Source organism: Eurypyga helias, unplaced genomic scaffold (assembly GCF_000690775.1).
Source record: "Eurypyga helias isolate BGI_N326 unplaced genomic scaffold, ASM69077v1 scaffold6170, whole genome shotgun sequence".
Classification (NCBI taxonomy): Eukaryota; Metazoa; Chordata; class Aves; order Eurypygiformes; family Eurypygidae; genus Eurypyga; species Eurypyga helias.
The window spans coordinates 147-25933 of NW_010224941.1; the positions used below are offsets into that span (position 1 = coordinate 147).

At 37.1% G+C, this 25787-nt stretch overlaps 1 protein-coding gene across 1 annotated transcript in view; it reads right to left on the reverse strand.

The window, feature by feature from the left end:
- Positions 1-306: 306 nt before the first annotated feature.
- Positions 307-25787, reverse strand: part of LOC104506341 (sentrin-specific protease 6-like) — a gene marked incomplete at its 3' end in the record, with an annotated part of 33858 nt that continues 8377 nt past the window's right edge. The window contains exons 3-10 of the mRNA XM_010147267.1: positions 24790-24853; positions 24009-24151; positions 17500-17601; positions 12731-12751; positions 7522-7592; positions 5193-5332; positions 1421-1823; positions 307-539 (exon numbers count right to left, since the gene is read on the reverse strand). Of these exons, the coding sequence (XP_010145569.1) occupies positions 307-539; positions 1421-1823; positions 5193-5332; positions 7522-7592; positions 12731-12751; positions 17500-17601; positions 24009-24151; positions 24790-24853 (1177 nt within the window). The remainder of the gene's footprint in view (positions 540-1420; positions 1824-5192; positions 5333-7521; positions 7593-12730; positions 12752-17499; positions 17602-24008; positions 24152-24789; positions 24854-25787) is intronic.

Consider the following 25787-nt stretch of genomic DNA (forward strand, 5'->3'; position numbering starts at 1 on the left):
AGCTGGTACTGACATTCTTCTGCAAACTAAGTAGGCTCTTGAGTTCTACAGAAATATCCTGCCCAGTCTCAAAAAGTATACGTTCAACACAGAAGCATTTATGTTAAGAGCATAATTCAAATCATTATGAAAGCTTGTAAAAATATAATGAACACAGTTTCTTATGTTTCCCATCTTATGTAAGCAGAGAGAATACTCGATGACCTGCTAAATAAGAAAAGCAATCAAATACAGTCAACTTCTGACATTCTCCATCTATGATGTGATTTTTTTTTTTTTTTTTTTAAACAAAGCATTAAATAGTACCTGATCTTTCATTCTTGCTTTTCTTGGTAGTGTGACTGCAATTTCTGTATCTGTTGTTATACTACCTATTCTCTGTTCTATTCCACAACTGTTTTCCTTTAATGCTGCTTCCACCTTTCCTGTAGAAGGAGCTGGGGAGGAGCGGGCTGAATCTGCAGGACGAGGTGAAATGCTTTCCATTCTCCTAGTGCTGCCACTATCATCCTCCTCATCATCATCACTAGACAAAACAACTAAACAGAAAATATTAAATTCTCAACCACTACATTTTTCTGTAACAGAAATTTGTTTTCAACCAATAGTTTAAAAGTAATTTATATAATTGTCCTGCAGGGCCAAAAAAAGTCCACATTTATCATTATATTATGCTTTTACTAATGTTTACTTGGAATCTGCTTGCAGGTGCTCTCTCCCTCATTTTTGATTTTTCATAACTAACTATACAAGAAATAGGTATCATTAATCCGCCTCTAGACACAGAACTGAAGCCATACATTTCTTGGTGCAATCAAGTGAATAATACAACTTCAGAAAAACTGACAAGAGAAATTATGATTTAAATTGTTCAAATCAGCAAGACAACATGGTCTAGTAAACTAAGCATGGAACTAGAAACATAATTTCCCACATTCCAGTTCCTTCCTGTTTCTAAATTCATTTGAGTTTATGGAGAGAAAGCACAAAAATTAACATTTCACAAATTATGAAATTTAAATAAATGGGAAAATTCAGACAGCGTTCAGATGCATAGCTCAAAAAGAAAGAGACAAAATCTCTAAATTAAAAATCAAAGACTGTCTTTCCCTTTCATAGACTGAATGATGGAATTAAGGTAAGAATGCATTTTTAAAAATTATAAAGTGTCAGTCTTTTTAAAAACAAAAACTCTAAGATTCATTAAAACAATTTTTGTTTTCCCCAGTGTTCATCCTTCTCAGAGAGTACCTCAATGTATGAAAAGGAAATCATAAGAAGGTCTGTCCCTCTTCCCCAAGAACACACCCACAAAAAAACTCCTTGCAAAATCAGTAATGTAAACCTGCAAGGAGAATTCCTTCAATATACAATGCTTTGGTTTTCCAGTTTATGCTTATATTCATAAAATGAGACTTACTTGGATCATTTAGTTCAGACGGTCTTGTACTCCTCTGTCTTAAGTTTCCTGTAATTTTAGGATTTTTTGTCCCAGTGATAAGACCAACTTTTCCATTCTGTCGTAACATTGAATGTCCTACAACTTCATTACTCAGTAGAATATCCGTTGGACCTTTCCCAACAGCAGAACTATAAAACTTCTTTGTGTTGAACCCTGTACCTGAAGATTTTTGCCCTGTTGAATTCTGATGTATTGAAGAACGTGCTAAAGGTCCCACAGATTCGTTTAATGTCAAAGTTTGTCTGGAGACTCTTTGCAAATCCTTCAGAGAAGCACTTTCACAATGTCGGCATTTGGTCTGATTTTCATTTGCCCGCCCACAATTTGGGCAATCAGTAGAATAATCAATTTGTTCCAAAAGCTAGAAGGGACACACACAAAATCAGTAACTGTGTAAGTACAAAGATCCCATTTCCAAATCTTGCATTTCATTTCTGTTCTGTTCAGAATGAAGACTGACACCAACATATTAGCAACTACAGTGAGGAGAAAAAGCAAACATTAGAATAGAGTTGAAGAAAATGAAAAATGTTCTAATAGGAACAAATGTCATTTGTAGCAATTTTTAAAAAGTGATTAATGTTGGACAATTCAGATTTTCCTTCTTGCCTTTTTTCTTCCCATACATAAAAGGTTGCACACCATTCAGATATCCACCAGCAAGAGGGTCCAGTTATATCATTTCTATAAATATGGTTTCATTGGATGAAAATAAAGTCACCTAAGGATCCATAGAGCAATGCTAAAGACAACTAGAAGCAACATCCTAGGTCACCAAGTTCATTTGTCCTCTCAGTTTAACAAAGCTACACATACCATAGCGAAACGGACGCAAAAAAACCCCAGTGTATAAAACCTGTCAAGACCTTCCAAACCTGACTGGTGGGGTAAGATAACAAGTGACATGAAAACCAATGTTGTGCCTCAGTCCTGAGTTAGCAGATGTAATTTTTACGAAGATGCTGCTAATTGCACTGAAGAATTTCAATCAGACATTAAAACATCCAACAGAAGCTACCAATCATGCCTGTAGGATCTTCAGTATAGAATAACTGCACACCTTCGCCTTAACCATGCACCTTGATGGTAGGGTGGCAGTGTTTAGGGGAGACATATTCTTCTACAGACTCTATTTAAAGATAAATGACTGCTTAAGTAATGAGATCTACCTAAATGGATCTGCCTTACAACTCTGATAATGCAGCTTTTTAAACTTTGAAATATGCAAAATACAAATACCCTATGCCCTATCTCTGAAAGTTCCAGAATCCAAAGATTTTGTTACTTTTCAGCTTTTTTCTTTTTTTTTGGTAAGCACATATGAAGCAGAAAATCCTCCTTCCTTTAAAAATTATGTACAGTTTTAACAATTGGAAAGTGCAACCCATTACAGTTTAGTTAAGATGAAAACCATTTGCACCTTGCCTGACAAACAGCTGGTTACATCTGTAATTCCTCAGGCACAAACCCATAACCAACACTTTTGCACTGTTCAGAGGTTCCATAAACCCCCATCTGGCAACTCATGAAAATGCGTATGGTTCATAACAAGTGCACAAATCATTGGGTTAAATCCCTTCATTGTAATAAAGGATAAGATTCTTAACCCATTTAAAAAAGAAAATAAAATCAAGAGTTGTGCTAGTGAATTCTGTTGCAGCAAACTCTGTTCTGTATCCAGAAAGTGTATCCACAAACTACACAGCCTTACAGGATCGTAACTGTTCTACGGGTTAGAGCAAAGGTTCATCTAGCCCTGTGCTCTACTTTCAACAATGGCCAGTGGTAGATAGTTGGAAGCACAGGGAATAGAGTAAGGACTTAACCTCCTTACTTGATGTAGCAATAACCAATTTAGACATTTCCTGATTCAGTGGTTGAATTTAAATCAACCTGTTTATGATTTGTGATTCAGCATCACAAATTTTATCAATCCCTTTTTGAAATCTCATAATGTACTGTGTGAAAAAATATGGGGGTTTCACCTTTTTTTACAGTTACTGCTTGACAGTTTTGCCACAGGCAGTCAGCTCTTGTGTCTGAAAAGCAGTAATTGGTTTCCATTCATGACTGCTGGTGTTCTCAAATTTACAGATTTCCAAGATACGCATGGACAAAAGTACCAGATGTAACTATTAAATGCTGTTTACAGGTGCAATCTGTCTGATGGCTGTGGAAATGAAATCATGTCCCTGGAACAATGTCATCAAGCTTGCTGCTTTTTTACTCAGGAGACAGAGAAAACAGCTTGTTTTAGCAATATGGACAGCTACATGCAATCTGGCTCAGGGACACCAAGCTGCTGGCGGTTCTATATGCAGCTCCAGCCCTCCATTTCCACACGTATACAATGCTGGAAGTAGTTCTGGAAGTTAGTACCATGGTTTCATAACTGGGAGGAATATGCTGAAAGCACACCTCACTTCTACAGCCTTGTAGTTAGGGCTAAGGAGTTACTGCAAATGGCCTACACAGATCCCAGTCCAGCCACAAAGGATGAGGCTGATCTCCTTCCTCTCCTGCTAATTCACGTAATTTGTAAGGCAGAAACTCTGTGTATTAGATGACATTTGCTAGATCTTCAGACAAAATTGTTTCATCAAGGCAGTGAAAAGATTCCATTTATTTTTAAATTGCCTTCTTCAATAACCATTTCAATCTAGAAGACTCTTTTCTGCTTCTATCTCTTAACCAAAAGAACAGAAGCAATAAATATTTTACTTCTTTAAACAAATATAAACAAAGTTATCAATTTCATGATAACCCCAAGAACTGTAATGTCTTTTGGGCTTTAACTGTTTTGTTACTTTATTACTTAGCTTTCATAGATCATATCTATATAGATATCATATCTAGATCAAAACCTCAACTACTAAAATTTCCAAGTAACATCATACTGATTAACTAAATATGTAATGGAAACACGTAAGAATAGTACCAACTATTTCATCATAAGAAATAAATACAGTTGCCTTATTTTCTAATACACAGGAGCAAACACAAGTTGATTGTATATATAATAACCACAGATCTACTTTTGGTTTTAACCCAGGATCTCCTTACAGGAATTTTTGCTTAAATACTCATATAGTGTGACCTGTATGTGGGCATAATGAATCTTCCATAGTAATGTGGGAAGATGAGAAGAAATACAGGGAGCCTTACAGAAATTTCCAACATAGCTTAAATCTGATATTCAGGAAAGTTCCAGTCAAAACATCCTGGTTGGCTGCATCTAGACCAGAAAACACCATTTGGATACTTGTGCTGTTTTCACCGAGAAAGAGAGCAACTCAGTAAGAAGTACTTGCATCTTTGCAGCATCTCTGTCTTTATTGTTATAATGAGCACAGAAAATCAGGATGCTTTAAAAAAGATAAAATCTGTCCAAGAATAAAATACTGTTCCTTTATTTCATAGACAAGAACCCAAAATTATGAGTTTCTGGTTTATTGATCAGCCAATCCATTTAAAAACAGGTTTTCTTTTTGCTTTCCAGTGCAACGCCTGTTTGTTCGAATCGGAAAACAAGTGTGTCATAGCTAGTACAAGTATTACCACTTAAATATCTCTATCATGATAACTTTTTTAAAAATTTATGTAATTTTTTCTTCCTACTCTAAGGATTTTTAGAACATCAACTTATTTCATAACTGAATGCCTATTTTTAAAATATGCATCAACTTTTCAAGTTAAACAGAAGTTTACAAGCTTTTAAAATCTAACCCACCTTTAACTGGGTTAAGCATTTTTTGGTAGCAGAAGATAGAGTCAAGTCAGATTGATAGGAATTGCAGTGACGTTTCTGTTGCACCTTTCTCTTAATTTCAGATTCTGATTCTGCCTCTTCCTTGTTTTCCATTATACTGTCTAGGAGGGAAAAAATGCAAAAACGTTAACAGGAAATGTCCACTCATATGCTGTTAAAATTATGATCAACTTCTTTCTTCACATACACTAACCTCAAGTAAACACAAACACCTTTTAAACACCCAAATGACACCGTTTCAACTGTCTCATGATTTGTTGTGTGACTAAGAAAAAAGTCCGCAAAGTACCTTTGAAAATGTTGTTTTATTAATACTATTTCAGTATTAATAATGTGTAGCTTAATATCTTTGCAGGAAGCTTTGGGCTAGAAAATATATACTGAATTCACTACACCTACAGTGGAGCATCTCCTACCGGAAGTGTCAGGAAATCTGCTAGATTACGCTGATGGTAATTTTCACTAAAGGACTGCTGCTGAATGCATTTAGAATAACTGGAAATGTTCTGTGTAATTAGAATTTATTCCTTCAAGACAAGAGTCAGCAGTACAATGAACTATACTGCTTTCTATTGGGGCATTCACTCAAATACTGGAACAGCACAGGAACAAGGAAATCCATAATCTACTTAAACCAACAGAGTTCAGCACTCTTAAGAAGTACAGTAGATGTACACTTTTAAGTGCAGTATGTTGAACAAGAATGCCTTGATTCAGTTTAACATTAAAGTGCTACTAATGCTCCACAGTTTAACTGCAGTGTCCATACTGAAACTTTTCAAGCCTGCACTGTTAGTGATTCTCCCCCTCTACTCTGCTCTTGGGAGACCCCACCTGGAGTGCTGCGTCCAGCTGTGGAGCCCTCAATATCAGAAGGATACAGACCAGTTGGAGCGAGTCCAGAGGAGGCCACGAAGATGCTCAGAGGGCTGGAGCACCTCTGCTATGGGGACAGGCTGAGAGAGTTGGGCTGGTTCAGCCTGGAAAAGAGAAGGCTCCAGGGAGACCTTATTGCCCCTTCCAGTACCTGAAGGGGCTACAAGGAAGCTGGGGGGCACTTTTTACAAGGGCCTGTAGTGACAGGGAAAGGGGTAACGGGTTTAAATTCACAGTGGAGAGGTTTAGATTGGATATCAGGAAGAAGTTCTTCCCAGAGAGGGTGGTGGGGCACGGGAACAGGTTGCCCAGAGAAGCTGTGGATGCCCCATCCCTGGAAGTGTTCAAGGCCAGGCTGGATGAGGCTTTGAGCAACCTGGTCTAGTGCAAGGTGTCCCTGCCCATGGCAGGGGTGTTGGAACTAGATGATCTTTAAGGTCCCTTCCAACCCAAATAATTCTGTGATTCTAACAGATTTGAACAATTTTTTAGTACACATACTGATAGAGTCACTAACATCCTATTATCAGAAGACATCTCAAAACTAATGAATGACTTGTTTCAGAAAAGAAACTCAGTAAGTGGTTTGGTGTTTTGTGGGTTTTTTGGGGTTTGTTTTTGTTCATGGTTTTTTTTTTAATGTTAACTTGTGCATGGAAATGATGAAGTTCTACTTAACATTAAGCTAAAAAGGCAAGGGAGAATTGCTGGCCAGTGCAGATGGCTAAGAAAGTGAATAGCAAGTTATCATGGTGCTAAAACCAGCACACAGGTTTACAGACCATACCTGTACATGTACTGACAAAGCTCAACCATAGTGATTTTTCTTTTCCAGTTCCCTAATTTCCACACCTCAAAGCAAATTATTTTTTCTCTCTTGTGTTCTCCATCAATGGCCCCTAGCCACTAATAGAAGAGCATATTTCAGTTACAGGGCAGTTCTGATACCAGCTCTTCTACCCCCTCAATGCCTGAGTATACTTCGTTCCAAGTGCTATTTACCATGTTACATTTTGCACATGCTAACAGGGCTACAGAAGTCCCTCATCAATAATTCAAGAACAAGCTGGGGGCTTGGGCTCAGACTAGGTGGTCTCTGGAGATCTGTTCCAACTCCAAAAGTTCTGTGATCCTAAATGTTCCCAATTTCAGTTGTTTTTAAAATAACTCAAGTTTAATTTAAAATTAATTATAACATGACTGAACAGGTGGCAGAAATCTGTCAAAAAGGGCAAAATTCTCCCTTCATGCACAAAGTTGCTTAAATCTAGAATAACGTGATACAAGGATATAAATAGATATATGAAAGGATAGACACAAAGTCTGGCAATACACCCACCCAAAGCAGGTATCCCAAAAAAAAAAAAAAATATCAGTCTGCTTAAAAGAAATGAGAACTCCAAACGTAACTTACCCACTCCTTGAGTCCGTGGTAACCTAATGTGGTCTGCTTCTACTTTCTGAAGCTGAGGGGGGTATTCTTTTCTGGAAAACAGATTTGATACATTGTTGTACTTTTGGCAGACACCATTATAATTTAGCCACAATTATACATGAACAAAAAAACCCTGAAATGTGTCTGAAAGCTACAAATAAATAATTATATTACATGCTATTTGTACACCTAAAAGTATTACCACAATGCTAGGAAAAGCTACAGTAAAGATCCTAGAAGTGTTTCTGACCTAAATCTCCTTTCAGACTCAAATCTTCTAAGACTGAAGCCTGCACCTCCTCCTCCTCATTCATGAAGTGCAAGATAGATAGTTTTTAAATCCAAAAATAGAAGCAACTCTTATTTTAATATTAAAGCAGATCCCACAAGTTCCACAACTTAAAAAACAGGAAGACAAGATGCAAAACAGAGGAGAGAGATCTGATGTCAAAAAATTGTTGTGGTCAAAAAATAAAAAGAACACGACCAGAAAAGACATAGTTACTATATATTTGTTTTTAAAAATATAATAATATAGACAAATTAGTGGGTAAGAAAAATTTTGTCTGTGTAATTTGCATGCTATTACCATACCTGTTACAACAGAAGATGGCACGCACCTGAAACACAGGAGCCTGGCCAACAACTTCAGCAGAAACTGTTTTTTATTGGTAAGTTAAGCCAGTGCACTGGGCTGCAAATTGGTCACACACATCCCATACTGCTACCTTGGATTATAAGACAAGGGGGCAAAGAAGACACCTGTAGGCAGGAACATCTGAAACCAACTGCTACATTTTGAGGACCCACCTGAAAAAAACTGGCTATGGCCGAAGCAGACTTCAGCACTAGGCCTAAGTAGTTTGTTTTTTAAAGTTCTTATTTTGTATTTTATTTACCCCATCCCTGGATGTGTTCAAGGTCAGGCTGGACGAGGCTTTGAGCAACCTGGTCTAGTGGAAGGTGTCCCTGCCCATGGCAGGGGGGTTGGAACTAGATGGTCTTTAAGGTCCCTTCCAACCCAAACCATTCTGTGATTCTGTGATTTCTTTCAGCAGAGCATTTCCTAATGCATCGAAATACAAAACCTTTGTATTTTTTGCATTACTAAGTGATATTCGTTAGGGCTTTCCCATATTTTACCTTTAACTAACATCTTTGGAACAACATTAATCTACAGTGCTCTTTGGGATACTTCATACCGAATCTGTCCCTCTAAATATATTAGCCCACTACTAAACACAAACAACTTTGTTGTGTTGAGGGGCTGCAGAACAAAGGAAAACTCATGCAGAAAGAAGGATTGAGAAAGAGCGTGGCTGGATTGTAACACAAAGCGTAGAGATGTCAAGAGTACTTTACCATGAGTGCCCACAGGCACATCACAGATGACGGATTAAGTACTTTATTTTTTACTGATTGTCCCAAACGTGTTTCTGAAACAATCCTGCTCCACCAGAAGTTTTTTTTTTTTAATGCCCGCACACACAGAAAGTGAACCAAAATCAGAAACTCAACATGAATCTTTGATCACAAATTAAGCAAATGATTTTCTTTTTTTAAACATTTCCTTTAAAACCACAAATCACAAGGGATTACTTTGAAGGCAGAATTAGTGGAAATCTAAGGCAGAGCTCAAACTCATTATATAATGAGACTCTGTTACTAACAAAACCAATGATAATGACATTCTAAAGGGTAGAGAAAATCCTGTAACATCATTATAGGAGATTTGACAAATATAAACTTTGCAGCAAGGATGTGTGAGCTGTTGTCTAACACATTATAATTATTTTCCAGTAGCATTTCGTAACAATACGCCTTGTTTTCAGCATGACCACTGTTAGAAACATTATTTTCTGTCAAATGTTTCATATTCATAAGATTTAATTGATGTTTGAAGAGAAACAATATTGAAACTATTTGGCATTTAATTGAAAGCAATCACAACAATAGGGTAGGTTTAGAACACTAAAATTTCTTTTAAAAATCAGTTTGACAATTCAAGGTCTCTGGACATTTGCAAGGTAGGATTTTTCTTCTAAAAATCTCACAGGTTTGTGTTACAGTTTTAACATGCAACACATATCACTAAATAATTTTTGACAATAATTCAGAATACAGTAGCACTATCGACCCTTGTCTGAATTTTGTGTTATCAGCACAGACTCATATTGATACTTAGTAAATGGCCAAACACTTGCAAGTTGCTATGAGTCAGCAACAAAAGCAAAGACCATTTCAAACACTACTTAATTCTAGATTGCCTCAGGGGAATTAAAAAAAAAAAAAAAAAAAAAGCTTTCCTGGAGATGGTAACAGCCCTCCCATAAAAGGGCAGAAACTTGAAGCAGCTCCTACTAGTTTCCTTTCCTAAAAATCCACACACAAACAAAAAGTCAGAATCCACTACCACAGAATTTTTTACAGCTGACAAAACAAAGGCCCTCCCCTCAGCACAATGTTTGTTGCCACTTGAACAGCTGTAGACCCATCGATACCTTCTCCAGTGTAGTACTCGGAACACTAAGCAGTTTAATGGAATGGAAACTATAGCCTTTTTTTTAAATCAAACACGGTACCTCTCTTTAAAGGGACTGTTTGGAACATAATGGTCCCTTCCAACCCAAACCATTCTATGATTCTATGATAAAGCACTTCAAAACAAATGCCTGCTGGCTGTTAAATCCTAACAAACTAATAGTCTGCCATTTCAAAAGGAATAAATGAAGGATCAATCAGCTAAATAGATCAAGATGCAAGGCCATCTACATACTGTGTCGAACTGAAAAAAAACAAGAAATACAACATTGAATGCTGTTCCCCCCATCCTAGCAAATATTTAAAATATACATTTTTCTTCTTGCCTCTTAGGCTTCCCAAAAATATTTCTTATGAGATTGAGATTTTGCTTGAAGAACAAGGCTTCATGCTCAGAAATTAAATTATTTCAGGCATCGCATTTATGTCATCCATCCTAAGCAGTTTTGATTTTAATACAAGCACAGGGAAGGTAGTCCAGAAGCAACCTCAAAAGGTAGTAAAGGACCAAACCAGCAAAACATTAATTATAAGACCAAGAAAGATCAGGCTCTTCCTGCAACACACATGACAAAAATACTGAGGTAAGTCTGGACTGCAGAGACTCCTAAACTTTCGACACGTCTTGACACGTCTTAACAGCTACACAGTGTAGCATTCTTGACTACACATGTTTTGCTCGGACAGAATGCTGTCACTGATTTAGTATTTTCAGCACAAAAATCAAGATTACTGCTTTATTCCTTTGCTGACGGAATCAGACCTTACCACCTTCACCTTGCGCTGGTAGACAGACCTGTCACACCCTCCAGCCAAAGTTAAATTTCCATATTAAAATTTCTTCTCTAGCAGGAAAGGGTGGGGGGAAAGGTGAGGGGCAGGGGCAGGATGGTGACAATACCTGACTCTGCCAGGAAGGAAAAAACGTAAAGAAACAACTGGATCTCGGAATTTAGAATACAGTGCTGTCTCAGATCAGAGCTACCCACGACCCGGTAGGAGTCACACTAAAAACACTGTGTATGTGCAAGGCTACACCCACTCCTAATGTTGTTGAGGCGTAGGCTCACACGAGTTCTGGGCTTCACAGGCAGCCTGGCTCTTCCAGCGGCTGCCTCGTTCAGCCTTTCCTCGCTCTGCCTCTCTATACTGCTACCTGGAGGTGTACCACCGCAGGCAGGCCATTGGTTTCTACGCCCTTACGCAAAAAACAGAGTAAAGCATGGTAAGATAGGAAGCACCAAGCTGCTGCGGTGAGATTTACCTTCTGCGTGTCTTATGGTAAAGCACAATACAAAACTCAAAGGCTGAAAGAGAGGAAGAGCAGCACAGGGAGATGGGTTTTAAGTACACAGTTCTGTAGCCCCATCTGGCCTAGAACGCCAGGAGCTGCAGCTGCCCTTACCATGATGGTAACAATTAAAACTAAATTTAGCAGCTCCTGCCTAAACCATCTTCCCCTGCTAGGACAGCAACAAAAAGCAGGGAAGGAAAAGAGAACATACCCAGTAGTACGGCATTAGGAAGCAGCAGGTGTCCCCAAGGGAAAATTAAGGTCACCAGCAGGCAACCCAACCCTAGCCTTCCTATGACACACAGTACCAAATTAAAAACATTAATTAGCTGGTTAACTAAGAACATAAATGCAGCACAAAGAAAACCAGGAAAAAATACATGAACTCAACGCCCAGGCAGCGAAAGGATAATCAAATCCCTTCTTAGAGGGCCAAAGCTTAGTGGTGACTGTCCCTGGCATTTCTGGTATTTCTTTCAAGAAATAGCAAAAAGCAATAAAACAGAAAGGCTTGATTTTACTCCTGAGATTAAATAAGGCTAGAAAATCCTGACTTCACAAAGAACAGGTCTAGACTAGATTTCTGTTATTTATATCATTCGTGGTCAAACATTATATGCACCGTTCAAATACTTCAACCTGGTATCAACCATATACTGCCAAAAAACACCTACACAGACAACAAAAACTCAAAAAATCCATTACTATCAACAAAACGTTTACACTACCATATAAATTTAAGCTATATAGAAAGTAAACCAAATATATGGTGTTTCGTGTTGCTAACAAAGTATTAACAGCAGTAAACAGAGACAAAACGGGTAAGAGCTTTACAGTGTGCCTGACTTTGCTATGCACTTTCTGTTGATTGCTGTAACGTATACACTTAATGAACAGATGTACACAGTAATGCAATAACCTTCAATGCTCTTCAGACCAAGCTGAGGTGACAGTGAAAGCTGCTTAACACCCAACAAAGACATGCTTCAGAACCATACTATCACACAGTTTGTTGCTCTATGAAAAAAATTAGCAGTGAATTCTTAAATTTCAGAGAAAGTTAAAGTTTATATATCCAATGTGAAAATAAGATAAACAGATAGATAAATTTCCAGTGGAAACGTACCCGTTCACATTAACATGGCATTATTAATAGATGAACATAAATGTCCATTTTTGGTAAAAGGGAGTAAGTGAACCACAAAACCAGAACGAAAACAACCAACCCCCCTGACACATGAGCAGATACGATTGACAGGATTGAATATTATTTAATTTGCACTGACAAAGCACTCATTCAGGTAATTTTCTTAATGCTCATTGCCATGCTCATTTCATCAACAGTAAGCTTACCTTTCCTTTCGGTCCAGATTGCTTAAAATATGAAAAAAGAAAAAAAACATAAGATGCAAAGCCCCACATGTTGCATATCATTAAATCCAAAAGTTATTAAACTATAATTGTTTCATTTTCTCTTGCACTCACTGGACTAGTTTGCATATGAGCATCATTATTTTTCACAGCACTTTTGTAACAGTGATTAGAAACACAAACAAATATTACTTCACAGACAGCAATGGTCAGTGCTCTGAATACAGCACTGTCTGCCCTTTTTTCCAATGTGTAAAATTTGATTCCAGACGCAGCCTGGTCATTTCAACTTAATTCACTGCAATGTAGAACCTGACATGACAGAATCCTAATATAGAAATTAAGATCAAGCCTCATTTCCAACCTCTGATCACCATGCAAAAGATAAAGTAAATTTACATAACAGCTCTTTTCCAACCAATGAAATTTAAAAAAAGCTTAAATTGAGAACAAAAATTAGAAAACACTACTTAAATATTTAGGAGATCAGATGCAACCAGCTACTGGATAGAGCAGAATAAACAGAAGCAGCCAGCCTCCTCCTGAGGTTTTAGCTAAGAAGAATCTCAAAAAATATTTAAGAATTAGGGCCACTAGTTTCAGAAGTGCCTCCTTTAACGTCAACAACTATAACTGGTGCTCACAACTTGGGTCCTTTGTATGCAAAGGCTGATATAAAATAGATCTAACGAAGGACAGCACAAGTACAACCTGCAAATAGTATCTTTCTCTCTCATGCCTTTTCAAAACTTGCAATATGGAGTGATGCAAGCTTTTAATCTATGTAGCTGTTCCTCCTGAATATCAGAAGTCTAACAAACTTCTGTCGTATATGCAGTACATTAACACTATTCTAAACCAGAACAAATTCAAACTGTTTCCTGTTTTTCTTCAGCCAAATTAAACAGTTACAATATTAGAAAGTCATATAAACTCATTCTCCTTTCCTTTTCGCAAACAGAACACTCAATAGAGCAACCTAACTCTGTTACCCAGAGGAATGGCAGGGTTGAAAGGAAACCAGGTTAGAAGGTAATCCTGATAATCCTCGAGAGTGCAGTATGGAAACACATTCCATCTCCACAGTGCTCTGGGTTCTGGGAAGGGACTAAAAGGAATTGAAAACTGAATGTGACCACTGCAACTTATACTGAGCTGGGGGTAGTCACTCAAGCTGCACGAAAGTCGGAAAAAATTGCTTCCAACTGTAGCTAGCCTTTATAAACAATAAACACTGGGTTTGTGCAGGTCACATCTAAGTTTATAAATCCAGTAAGATCCAAACCATGATGTATGTGTAGCCATATCCAGTATCTTTGTATCCTTGGCACAGTTAATACATACATTGGATTAACTGTTTACAGGTGTTATAGAGAGTCACACTCTTAAGAACTGTAAATTTTAATGCTAAAGAAACTTAAGGGCAGGAAAAAAAACCTCCAGCATGCCCAATACGGTACACAGTCATTACATTAGATGCCTCGCTTGTTTTAAAATCCCATACTCATATAATGCATTTAAAAGAATTCTCATTTTTACATCTCAAAGATTAAGAAATGAGACTCCTGGACAGACCCAAGAATTAAAACAAGCAGTGTCCTGAAGAATAGCTTCATGCAGCTCATGCATAAAATATGTCAGACATGCTGTACATACATGCTATTCCAACGCCAACTCTTAGAGACCAGTCAGGCAACAGCATAAGACAGAACGATGTGTCCATTAAATGAAGCAAAATAGTTTGAACCAACTACAAGACAGGGATAAGCTGTAACTGAAAATCTGTTGTTTCTGAAATGAACAAATTTTATTTCATCCCCAGATTGCACTAGAAAAAACATCAGAATTTATCAAAATATTGTTTTGAAACTCCCAATTTTGTTGTACTGAAAACTTATACTTTAAATTAGTGCAACAGACATTCAGCCAGAATTTAAATTAACATGCATGTGCAAAAAAGTTGGACAGAGATATGAGAAATACAGTACAAATCACAAGCTCCAAATTCAACTTGATAGAGATTGCAGTTTCATAATTAGCTTGCCACACGTGACACCATCCCCACTCAAAGTACCCAGTATAAATAACAGAATCTGTAACGTCAGTGCCAGAGTCTCAATCTGCTCAGAACTAATTTAATCATGCTTTCATTTTAGGTTATCCTTTCCATAATCCAGTACAGACTTAAGAACAATATGCTAGGTTAGTTAAAAACATCTTGTTACTGGTTACCATACTATTAAACAATCCTACAACTGCAAACAATATAAAAGAACACAACTTTGTGTTGGTTGCAATTAGTACAGGAAAAATACCTCAACACCTTAGAACTTAATTTCCATGCTACCAGCTTTTCTTTATCTTGATATATATCTAGAATTTCATCCTTGGTTGCCTTCTCACATTTACTGCATATACTCATTTCAGAGGAGACGCCCATCAGAAGTTACTTCTAAACCCATCTGTCATCTAATTTCAGTAAAAACTAGCCAAAAAAAGGTATTAAACCAATTCCCAATCACATAAAAATACATGACCAAAAAACCTATCCACTTTAAACACACTGGAATTTTGTATTATGAACAGTTTTAAATAGTCCTTTTTTATTCCTGACAACTACTGTCTTCTCATTCATAAACCTCCGTTTTCCATATCAAAGAGCAAAATCCCCCATCTTTTTTATTAATTAAAAAAAATTAGTATGACGGGGACCATGTTCTATTAATTTTCAATTTTCTAACTCAAACAGATTTAGAAGATTTAAAAAGCAGGCAGTTGAATCAACTGGCAAAGGATACTGGAATTAAATATGCTTTGCACAGTTCCTGTGTAAAGTTCACCCTCACTCAATTAGATCACACTGGTTCTCATCTCCTCCAGTAGCAAAACATTGCTTGGAATTGTTATGACTATTTCCTGCCTTTGAAATAACTAAAATATTCTTAGCAGAAGAGTTAATTGTCTGTTGTTAATGTAAATGAACTACAGGAACAACCCTAAAAGAAATCGTATTTAGAGACATTCAAGATGACTACTATCCAATTACTTCATGCAATATTCAGCATAGGACGTGGCTACCTTTGGGTTTTTTTTCCACATTACATTGTAGCCTTACAAAGAAGCCAGTCCCTTAGGTGAGAAAGGCAAGGAGGCAAGTCTAACAACCCTTCAAGACTAAGAATGTCTGGGGAGAACCCTCCTGCACACTCAAGAGGCCTACAGCACTCAACTGGATAAGAAGAATCCATGTTGACTGGCTGTTTTGAAGAATCATCTTCCAACAGAGCTTAATCAAGTACACTAATATTATTAACTTCAACATTCAGAGATGCAAGAAAGAGCAGTCTTAAGTGATTTTGCTTACTTCAAATAATTTCAGTTAGCACCACAGATCAAGAATTTAACCCTCAGAATTACAAAAAAAAAAAGTGAAAGGTAAGGAGATGAATGATTAGAGATGCCCCAAGATTTCCTCAACGGAACATGAAGCAAAAATTTTCTAAGGACTGCAGGTAAGAAAAGAGCACAGGTGGTACAACCTAAACCACACTGATGACATAAACCTCATCTTTCATTTTAATTTGTGGGAAAAGTTCTACCAATCCTTACTCATCCCTGCCTTATAATGATGGGAAGAAACGAGAAGGAAGATGTCTACTATCACATCCACTATTGCCAAGGGGAAGGCAATGTCCATCCTACTTTCCATTCACAGGTGATAGTAAAGCTTGAAATGGAAGGAGGCAACAATGGTGTAGGGTCCTCAGGGACGGGACAGCAAAACCCATCTGTCAGTGTGTTTCTTCAATGCAAGACTGCCCTAACACACGTCTGGATCACATCGTTCATTCACATTAGTAAATGGGTTTTGTTTTATGAAGATAGCAAATGAAAATGAGGGAGTGGGATGAAAAAGAGGATGATACCTACAAGTGATCCCACCACCTCAAAAAAATCTGCACTAAAAAACAGAGAAGAAGAGGGCAGCAGGAGGTTTCAGAATGCAGACAGGATGAAGCAATCGTGGGCTGGTGGAAATCCATGAAATTTATAGATAAAAAGAGATCTGAACGGACAAATTATGACAGAAAATTTTTTAAAGCAATGGTTAGCTCATATGTTTATGACACACATTGGGTGGGAAAAGCCTGTTAAAAAGAATAAACACCAACCCCACAATTTATAGAAGTCTGATGTCGTTTTAAGTTTCCAAAACAATGAAGTAATTCAGCAGAGCCGAGTAAGATTTCCCAGTTTCCAGCTGTCAGTTCTAACAACTACTTATATAAATGCAAAAACTTGCTTCTGAGATCGATGTCCCAGTTTATGTGTTTTATTTACAGACTATGTATGATCAACAGATCTATAACAATCTTTAGACAGATCACGCACTAGCTGGAGTTTCTGTGAATTGTATTTGATGATCATGTCAGTTAGGTGAATTTCTACTGCATACCAGTTTGTCCATTTCAAAGTGTTTTCTGAATTTATTTATATTATCAGGTACTCTGCTACAGAATATATGTCATAGTGTGCTGTAAAATTAGTAAATTTTAAGATTATATAATAACAAATCCTAAATGCTAAGTTTTATGAAACTTTAGTAGTTAAGATCAAAGCTCATCACCAAGAATGCACCATGTACGTTATGTTTCCTTAAAACACTTCACCAGGTAAGGAAAACCATTACATACAAAACCAGACAGGACTTGTTACAATGGGAACATCCGGAGAAACAAATATAGTCTTACCTTTGGGCTGCCGTTTTTACTACTGCTGTCTGCGCATGCGCATGGTGAAAACGTCTACCATGTACCACAGTTACAGGACAAGACATATTCTGAGAGTTTTCACTGCAAACATACAGAAAAATAGTTTAAGAAAATATTCTGGTGTATTTGTACATTGTCTTAGCTAATAACTGCAGTGTCCTGCTTTTACAGTAGCAGCCATACAAAACCAAAAATCAAAGTATTTCTGAATCAATAACACAATTTGTCAGAATCCCTGACAGACATAAAAACGTTCAGTCCTAGAATAAAATAAGACAAATAAGAATATACACAATTAGGGTTTTTTACCTGGAAGAAAAGGCAAAGATCTTTAAAAATTTTATCACCATCCAAATCACTGTGAACCAGCTCTCCCTTACTATACCCCATCACTGCAAAATGACACTGCTTTTTTAAATGAGTTATCACCATTATAATTAATTTTATACTTTCATCTATACATTTTATTAAGGCATAGTATTAAACTTCTTTAATATGACTTCAAGGGCATAACGTGAACAACAGACTGAATTGCACATTCAGGAACTTCCCTCACCTTATTACTCGTAAGGGAAAGTAAACACAGCAAATTTAGGGATTTAAGATGGCTCTGGTAACTGAAACAACACAGCATCTCAAAAAGAAGAGAGAAGGATTCTTAAGCGCTTAAATATCTCAGCAGGACTGTGCAGAGAGATAGTATATTCACCAATATCTTTTATTGATTTGTTGCCTTTTGACACTTTAATCTCATTACTATGTAAAACAAGTAATTCAACAGAGAAGATTCCTATCCTCTCCAGAAAAAGCTGATACAAAGATGGAGTAGATCAATAATATATTACTTCTTCTTCTAAGATCATCAGACCCAGAGAACTATCCTGCGTGCTTCAGTGACAGGACACACAACAGTATACTTGAAATGTTCAAAACCACACAACTTCTAACAGACAGCATGTTGATAATGCAAACTATTTCAAACCACAGAAATACAAAGCTTAAATTTTGCTCACAGGATTGCTTGGAAATTTTAACTGCACTAAATAAAATGATGTGGAAAAGCATTCTGATTGATTAAAAACATTTCTCAGAAATACTTGTTCTGCTCCTGTTTGTCCTATAAACAGTAAAAAAACTGAAGTACCAAAATTCTCCAAAAAGCTGACAACCAATTACTAATTCTTCTTTTACATTCCCCCAGAAGATGAAAGGAAGCAAACTGTTAGCTTGCTTTTCAAATTTCTTTCCAGTTTAGCACTACAAACGCTTTTGGGAGCCTTATTTTTATATATATATATATATATCACATATTGTAAGTCAGTATGAGAAGCTTCCAGAGCATTTCTGACTGATCATGGCATAACCATGAATATAACAGAACAAGACCGACTAAAACCAACCAAATGGTATAACTCTCTTTTCTAGAATATGGATGTTAGAAATATCATCAGTGTTCTTCAACTTCCTCAGAACTAACCTAATAGCGTCCCATTCAATCATCAACCTCTCGAAAGCAAACACACTCATCCCACACGCTTCCACATCCAGACTATGCAACTCCAGCTGGTCAGTCATCATCCAGACTAATTTACAGTAAATCTTCTGCTTTATGTTGTCACCTGAGAAATAAAAAGCTGACAACTACTTGCCCTAAATATTTTAAGGTATCTCAAATCATCTCTGGCTTCCAATGCAATGTCTTGAAAGAGATACCAGAAAAGAAACCACAAGCAGAGTGCATGAATGCCTTCTCAAATGCTTTAGACTTAAGGAGTGTAAAAAAGCAAGCAAGTCTATGAACACACCTATCTCATGTTTTATCAATTTAATTGCTGAATCTGAGCTTTGTCAAGCAAGCTATCACGACTGGGAAACTCTCAGTCTTGTGCCCCCTTCTGCTTTCTGCCTCACACTCAAGTACTGAGAAACTCCAGTAGGTGCTGGAATAGAATATGGCAGCCTGCCGGGCGATCAGATTTGAGTCAAAGCAGACTGTTCTAGGTGGCACACTTAAATGGCTCATATGGTATGAGACTTGCTTCCAAGTAGGGCAGCTGTAAAATACAATCTGCTCTACAATCCTGTTCTCTGAATAGAACATAACCAGGGCAGACAGAACCACCAGAAAACTTAAATGTAAACTTCTTGCAAGTTGCAAAATAGGCACATCCAAACTGAAATCTGGGTTTGCAAGCTTCAGCACAGTTTCAAGAAAATTAACAACCAGGGGCAAATAATGGTCAAAAAGGTTCTTGAAAGAACAAATGTTCTACAAGTCCCAAAAAACTTACAATGTGTTAACAATATACGTCTTCTTGAGGTGATCTCAGAAACCACAAATCATATGAAGCCTGTGCTCTGATGAAATCAAGGTTACAGTATCACATGCTATCAACTGACCCTAGGAACTTCTGAACACCGCAGGTTCAAAAGGCACAGCACAGAACAATCTTGTGCTGGGCAAAGAGATGGATCTAGAAGTAATGGAAGGATGACATTTCAGGAACACAGGACACAGCTACAGGCTACGTTAATTCGGCTGTTCATCAAATAACGTTTTTTTACGAAACATTAAAAAAAAGATCTGAGAGAGACTTAATGATGCGAGAAAAATTGATACAAGTTTTTTATTAAAATAGCAAAGAGAACATCCATTTAAAAGTAAGCCCTCAGGATTAAAACAAACCAACAAAAAGCCACAAACCACAAACCAACAAATCATAGAATCATAGAATGGTTAGGGTTGGAAGGGACCTTACAGCCCATCAAGTTCCAACTCCCCTGCCATGGGCAGGGACACTTTCCACTAGACCAGGTTGCTCAAAGCCACATCCAGCCTGGCCTTGAACACTCCCAGGGATGGGGCATCCACAGCTTCTCTGGGCAACCTGTTCCAGTGCCTCTCCACCCTCTCCGGGAAGAATTTCTTCCTGATACCTAATCTAAACCTCCCTGTTTTCAATTTGTACCCGTTACCCCTTGTCCTATCACTACAGGTCCTTGTAAAAAGTCCTCTCCCAACACCCTTGTAGGCCCCCTTCAGATACTGGAAAGCTGCAATCTATTAATCTTAAATTAGTTTTGGATTTGCTTAACCAGATAACAAATGGTAACTTCTGGGTTGGTTGAAGTTTCTGCACATGCAAGCAGAGGTGCACAGGGAAAATTTCTTCACACTGTCCTTGCATATTCCTTCTTCCTATCACTCCTTGGACTTTAGGGAATAATGTACTGCAATAATACTAATTTGAATCAAGCCCCACTGATCTGAATAGTTTTTAATCCCTATTCTGTAAACAGGGTGTAAAAAAATAGAGACTTCAACTTCGTGGTAAAAATCACCATGAATAGCCCAAGAATCTCAAAAGTCTGATCTTCTTATACTTAATCCAGAAGCTTAACTGCATGATCAAGTTTCAGAACTTTGTTTAGTTGAAGAACCCAAACAGTGAAAGGTTATTAAGCACCTTCTGTGCTACACAACAAAGTGAACACACCACAAATCTTCACTACCGTGACCGAATCACAAACCTTCACTAGCTTGGGGATTTTGTTGTGATCAATCTGTTGTGAAAGATAAAACGCTATCACAATTCAGCTATTAAATCAAGATAATCAATTATAGCATAATAACATTTCCAAGTAGACATAGTGTCCAAAACTGAAAAGGAGTTAAACAATGTTGGTACTATGAATTTTAATCAAACATCAAGTGTTTGTGGTAGTCACAGTGGCCTACACACATCCATTATTCCCCAGTAAATTCCCTCAGTAATGACAGTTTATTAAGAAGGTTATTCTTAATAATTATATAATTATTATTCTCAGACGGAAGAAGAGAGGGCTCCAGGGAGACCTTATTGCAGCCTTCCAGTACCTGAAGGGGCTACAAGGAAGCTGGGGGGGGACTTTTTACAAGGGCCTGTAGTGACAGGACAAGGGGGAATGGGTTTAAATTGAAAGTGGGGAGGTTTAGATTAGGTATCAGGAAGAAGTTCTTCCCGGAGAGGGTGGTGAGGCACTGGAACAGGTTGCCCAGAGAAGCTGTGGATGCCCCATCCCTGGGAGTGTTCAAGGCCAGGCTGGATGTGGCTTTGAGCAACCTGGTCTAGTGGAAGGTGGCCCTGCCCATGGCAGGGGAGTTGGAACTACATGGTCTTTAAGGTCCCTTCCAACCCAAATCATTCTAAGGTGGATATTTTCCATTTATAATCAGCCTGCAGTTCAGTACTAGTCAGAAGATGGATGCCTGTTTTCAAAGTAGATGATGTGACCTTTAAGTAATATACATGCAACAGCCTTTTTTTCATTGAATTTTATAAATCATAGCAGGTCTTAGGTTTGTAATGTACTATCTGTCAATAGAAGGCAGTTCAATCCAAGTAACAGAATGTCCGAACTAAATGTTTAGACTGTCTAAAAAAAAACCCTCAGCAATTATTTACCTTAAAAAAACAGAATAAAACCTTTCTGGAACATAAGAAAACCATACACATACACAGTCAAGTTTGACTACTTTAATAGAAAAGGGATAAAAATTAAGTAGTAAGGTTGCATTTCACTAGAAATCCCACAGCCAGACAGAAGAAAACTGTAGTTTCCAGAGGATTAAAGGAATCCTATTTTAAATGGTTATATGTACTCAAAACAAACAACAAATCATATGTACATGCAGAGGGTTCTTCACTACTAAAACAGAGCAAAGAAGTCCTGACAAATTTGTAACAGGCATTTTTATCTTTATGTTTAAGAACAGAATCCCCAAGAATGGAATTAATTAGGGTAATTCCATAAGAACTGCCCAATTTGCAGAGAAGCAATCCAGAAACGTGGATAGAATCTTATAAATCTGCTGTGTGTACTAAAAATTAAAGACCAAAACACAAAAAAATCTTTTGCATAGCATAAATCAAGGATAATGAAATACTATGCTAATTTGTGTAAATGTAAAAAAAAAAAATAAAGGGGATGGAAGGAATTATGCTCCATGTTCAGAGTTAGAAAGACCTGCCAAAGAAACTTGAATGTGTTGAAAAACAAGACCCCTGTGTAATGACACCGCTTTTGACCCGTAACACAAAAACTCTGCCTTTATTAAACCTAATTTATTTTAAAAAAACTTTTACGTTCCAAATAACATCCTATTTGTCTCTCTCAAAAAACATTATATTGTCATCAAAAAAATAAAGTACTAAAGACAGGCACTTAAGTTTATTCAAAATAACCTAGTATATAATACTTAATATCCTGTGGTTACTGTTCCAAACATACATTATATATAACAAACAATCCCTTACATACAATGTTATGTTGGTTATAGTAACAATAATTTGAATAATTTGCAGAATTTCACTCATCAAAGCTCCACTGTTCTCTGTCAAAACTAAGACACTAAAAAAAAACCAAACCACACCACAACAAACCCACAAGATAAGAATATCAATCATTCACCTAGAAAGCTAAACTATTGTTTATATGGTCCTTACTGCAGTATTCCCTAACAAGAAAATGTTCATAACTCGTCTTCTTTCATCAGAAAATTCAGGATCTGCAGGGTTTAGTTTTTGTTTGCTGTTTGGTTCTATTTATTTTTTTTATTTAAGAGCATGCATGAATTGAAGACCATCCACAAGCTACAAAAAAACTAAACTCCAGCGGTATGTATCACATTTGGTTAAGACAGTGGGAGAAAGGTCATCTAGGTTTCAAAATTCAACAAGACAGATTAATGTGTGATGACAGGTTACAGTTACAACATAAAGGCAAGAAAAGTCCTTAGTTTGACTGAAGTATGTACAGTTCTCGTACTCGCCCTTCTCTTTCAAACTGATAGACCGCCAGTACAGACTGGACATTCTGTCTTTGTTCCCCGTCCATCAGGCTCAAAGATGAGAACAGCAGAAGAGGACTGAGTGCACTGAGCAGTACGAAACACTCCAGAGAAAGTTACACGAACCTATGGCAGTTTATTATATACTAAAGAGATCAGTTTGTTACAAGCTACGGACAGTAGTAACAAGCAAGTACAGCACTGAATGTTTAAACACTCTTCCTGTCAGCTCTAAATGCAAGTGACAATCTCAAGCTACCATGTAGGAGTATGGATATTTCCTGAATCCTTTAAAGGAATAGTCCATGGCTCCAAAAATCAACCAGTTATCTTGCAGTAAAAAAACCAGGAAATGCATCCTGATTTAACCTGGGCAATTCAGTCATGGAAAGAAGAAATTCGCAATGGGGATGTTAGAAATACTATTCTACTTGCTAGCACTACACAGAGGAAACAGCAGCATATGCAGACAACATTGGTAAGGCACTGACAAGTATGCCAGGGAATGCTCTAACTCTCTTTCAGTAATCTGTGATTTTACAATCTGCTATTCAACATTTTTGAAGAGGAAAGACCTTAACAATCTAGTTCTGTCCATTTAGCATTGATTTATATCAATTATCAAGTAGGTAAGTAAACATAAAACTAAAGGTAGTACCTCAGTTTCTTGCTATTTCCCAACATGTTGAAGCCAATTGCGTTCCCTTTGAAAAGCCTCAAGCCTCCAGCTTTGCCTCTCCTTGCATATGTTTTTATGGAATCACCACTGGTGCCGACAGCTCCAGGCCGACAACGAAGTGACTGCAAAAAGAGAATTCACATATATTAAAATGCTTGTAGAAAAGTTTAAAGGAAAAAAATAAATTGCAATGTATTTATGTAAATATTAGTTTGGTTTAATTTTCAGAGTGCTTTTGTATCACAGTTCATGTAAAATACATCCCATCTGCATCTTTACTCACTAGTATTCCTTACTAAACAAAATATTAATATTTTCAAAATATTATGAATCATCTTGCAGTAGTAAGCTGTTTCAGTATACATCAGAAAAACCACAGAAAGCATGGCTTTTGCCTATGTATCATCTCCTTTTATATACACACACATATACGCATACAAAATTGGGAATCCGACAGTAAGTAATCATGAGATACGATGATTAGTATTTTTAAGAATTAAATCCCATTAATAACTGTCTAAACTTAAAACTAGTTATTCATGCTCATATTTTCAGAATACTATACAAACCAATGAGATCTATAGGAGTCAGAGGAACAAAAATATTGAGGGCAGACAGATAAAACAGCTTGAGCACATGCTGCTAAATCAACACCTAAACATACATTTTATAATACCGCACGGATGACTACACAGCACTGTTTAAGAATCTAGCAAGCTGTAAAAATACATTTTCTCCATGAGATGAACAGCGTCCTTACCTTTCTTTCCTCATTGGGACTGAAAGGCCCATCACTCTCATCTATGCTGAGCAGATTTGCCTCGCTAGTTAGGTGTGAGAGAGAAAAGTAGATACACTGTAATGCAACAGAGCACCAGCAAAACATTTCAAACACACACAGGGCTTTCCACACACACACACACCCACCCCTTCCCACGCTTTCCTCTTTATATTTAAATGTATCACATACACGTATATATATATGCCCAAAACAACAGAAACAAAGTGGGCAAGGTAGTGGTCCAGATGTATCATGTGAACTTGAAGTCCACATCAAATTATTTCACAAAGAAAAGCCCCAAATGTAGAAGTATGTTATGAATTCAAAATAGAGAATACTACTGAATCTTCAGTATTGTTATGGCAGCCTTACTGACAACATGAAAGATTCTATACAATCCTATGTACAAATTGAGTCAAATACTAATTAACCTATGAAACGTAGTATTTGTTCATGCATATCAGTGTTCAAGCATGTGGTTTAAAACTGCCAACTTCACGGTGCTTTAGAAGAACTTGGGTATAACTCAGTTTTATCCCATACCAATTACTGCTCAAACATGTCTTCCTAAAAATAGTGTATTCGACTAGGCTCAACTGCTCATTAAAATGTGTTTCTTTAGTACTTCTATGTCTGTAATCTTTAGCTATTATAATGGAGAAGATACAAAAAAAGAAACCCACCCCCATGATACTGTGAAAACATAAATTTTCAGTAATAGGCAATTAACCTGAAATAATCCTAAGTATTTAAAATTAAAGCCCCAATCATACATTTTATACTGAGAGCAGCTAGGTTATGCTAACATATTCTTACTTCCAGGAGGAGCAACCTGCAGCTATTCCCTTCTCATCAATCTTGATAAGGTTACTCCTCTCTTGGCTGCAACAAAATCATAAAACTTTTAGCCAACTTGTAATTGCATGGTTTTGTATTAAGATGGTTCAGGAGGAAATTACTGAAGAATATAAGCAGTT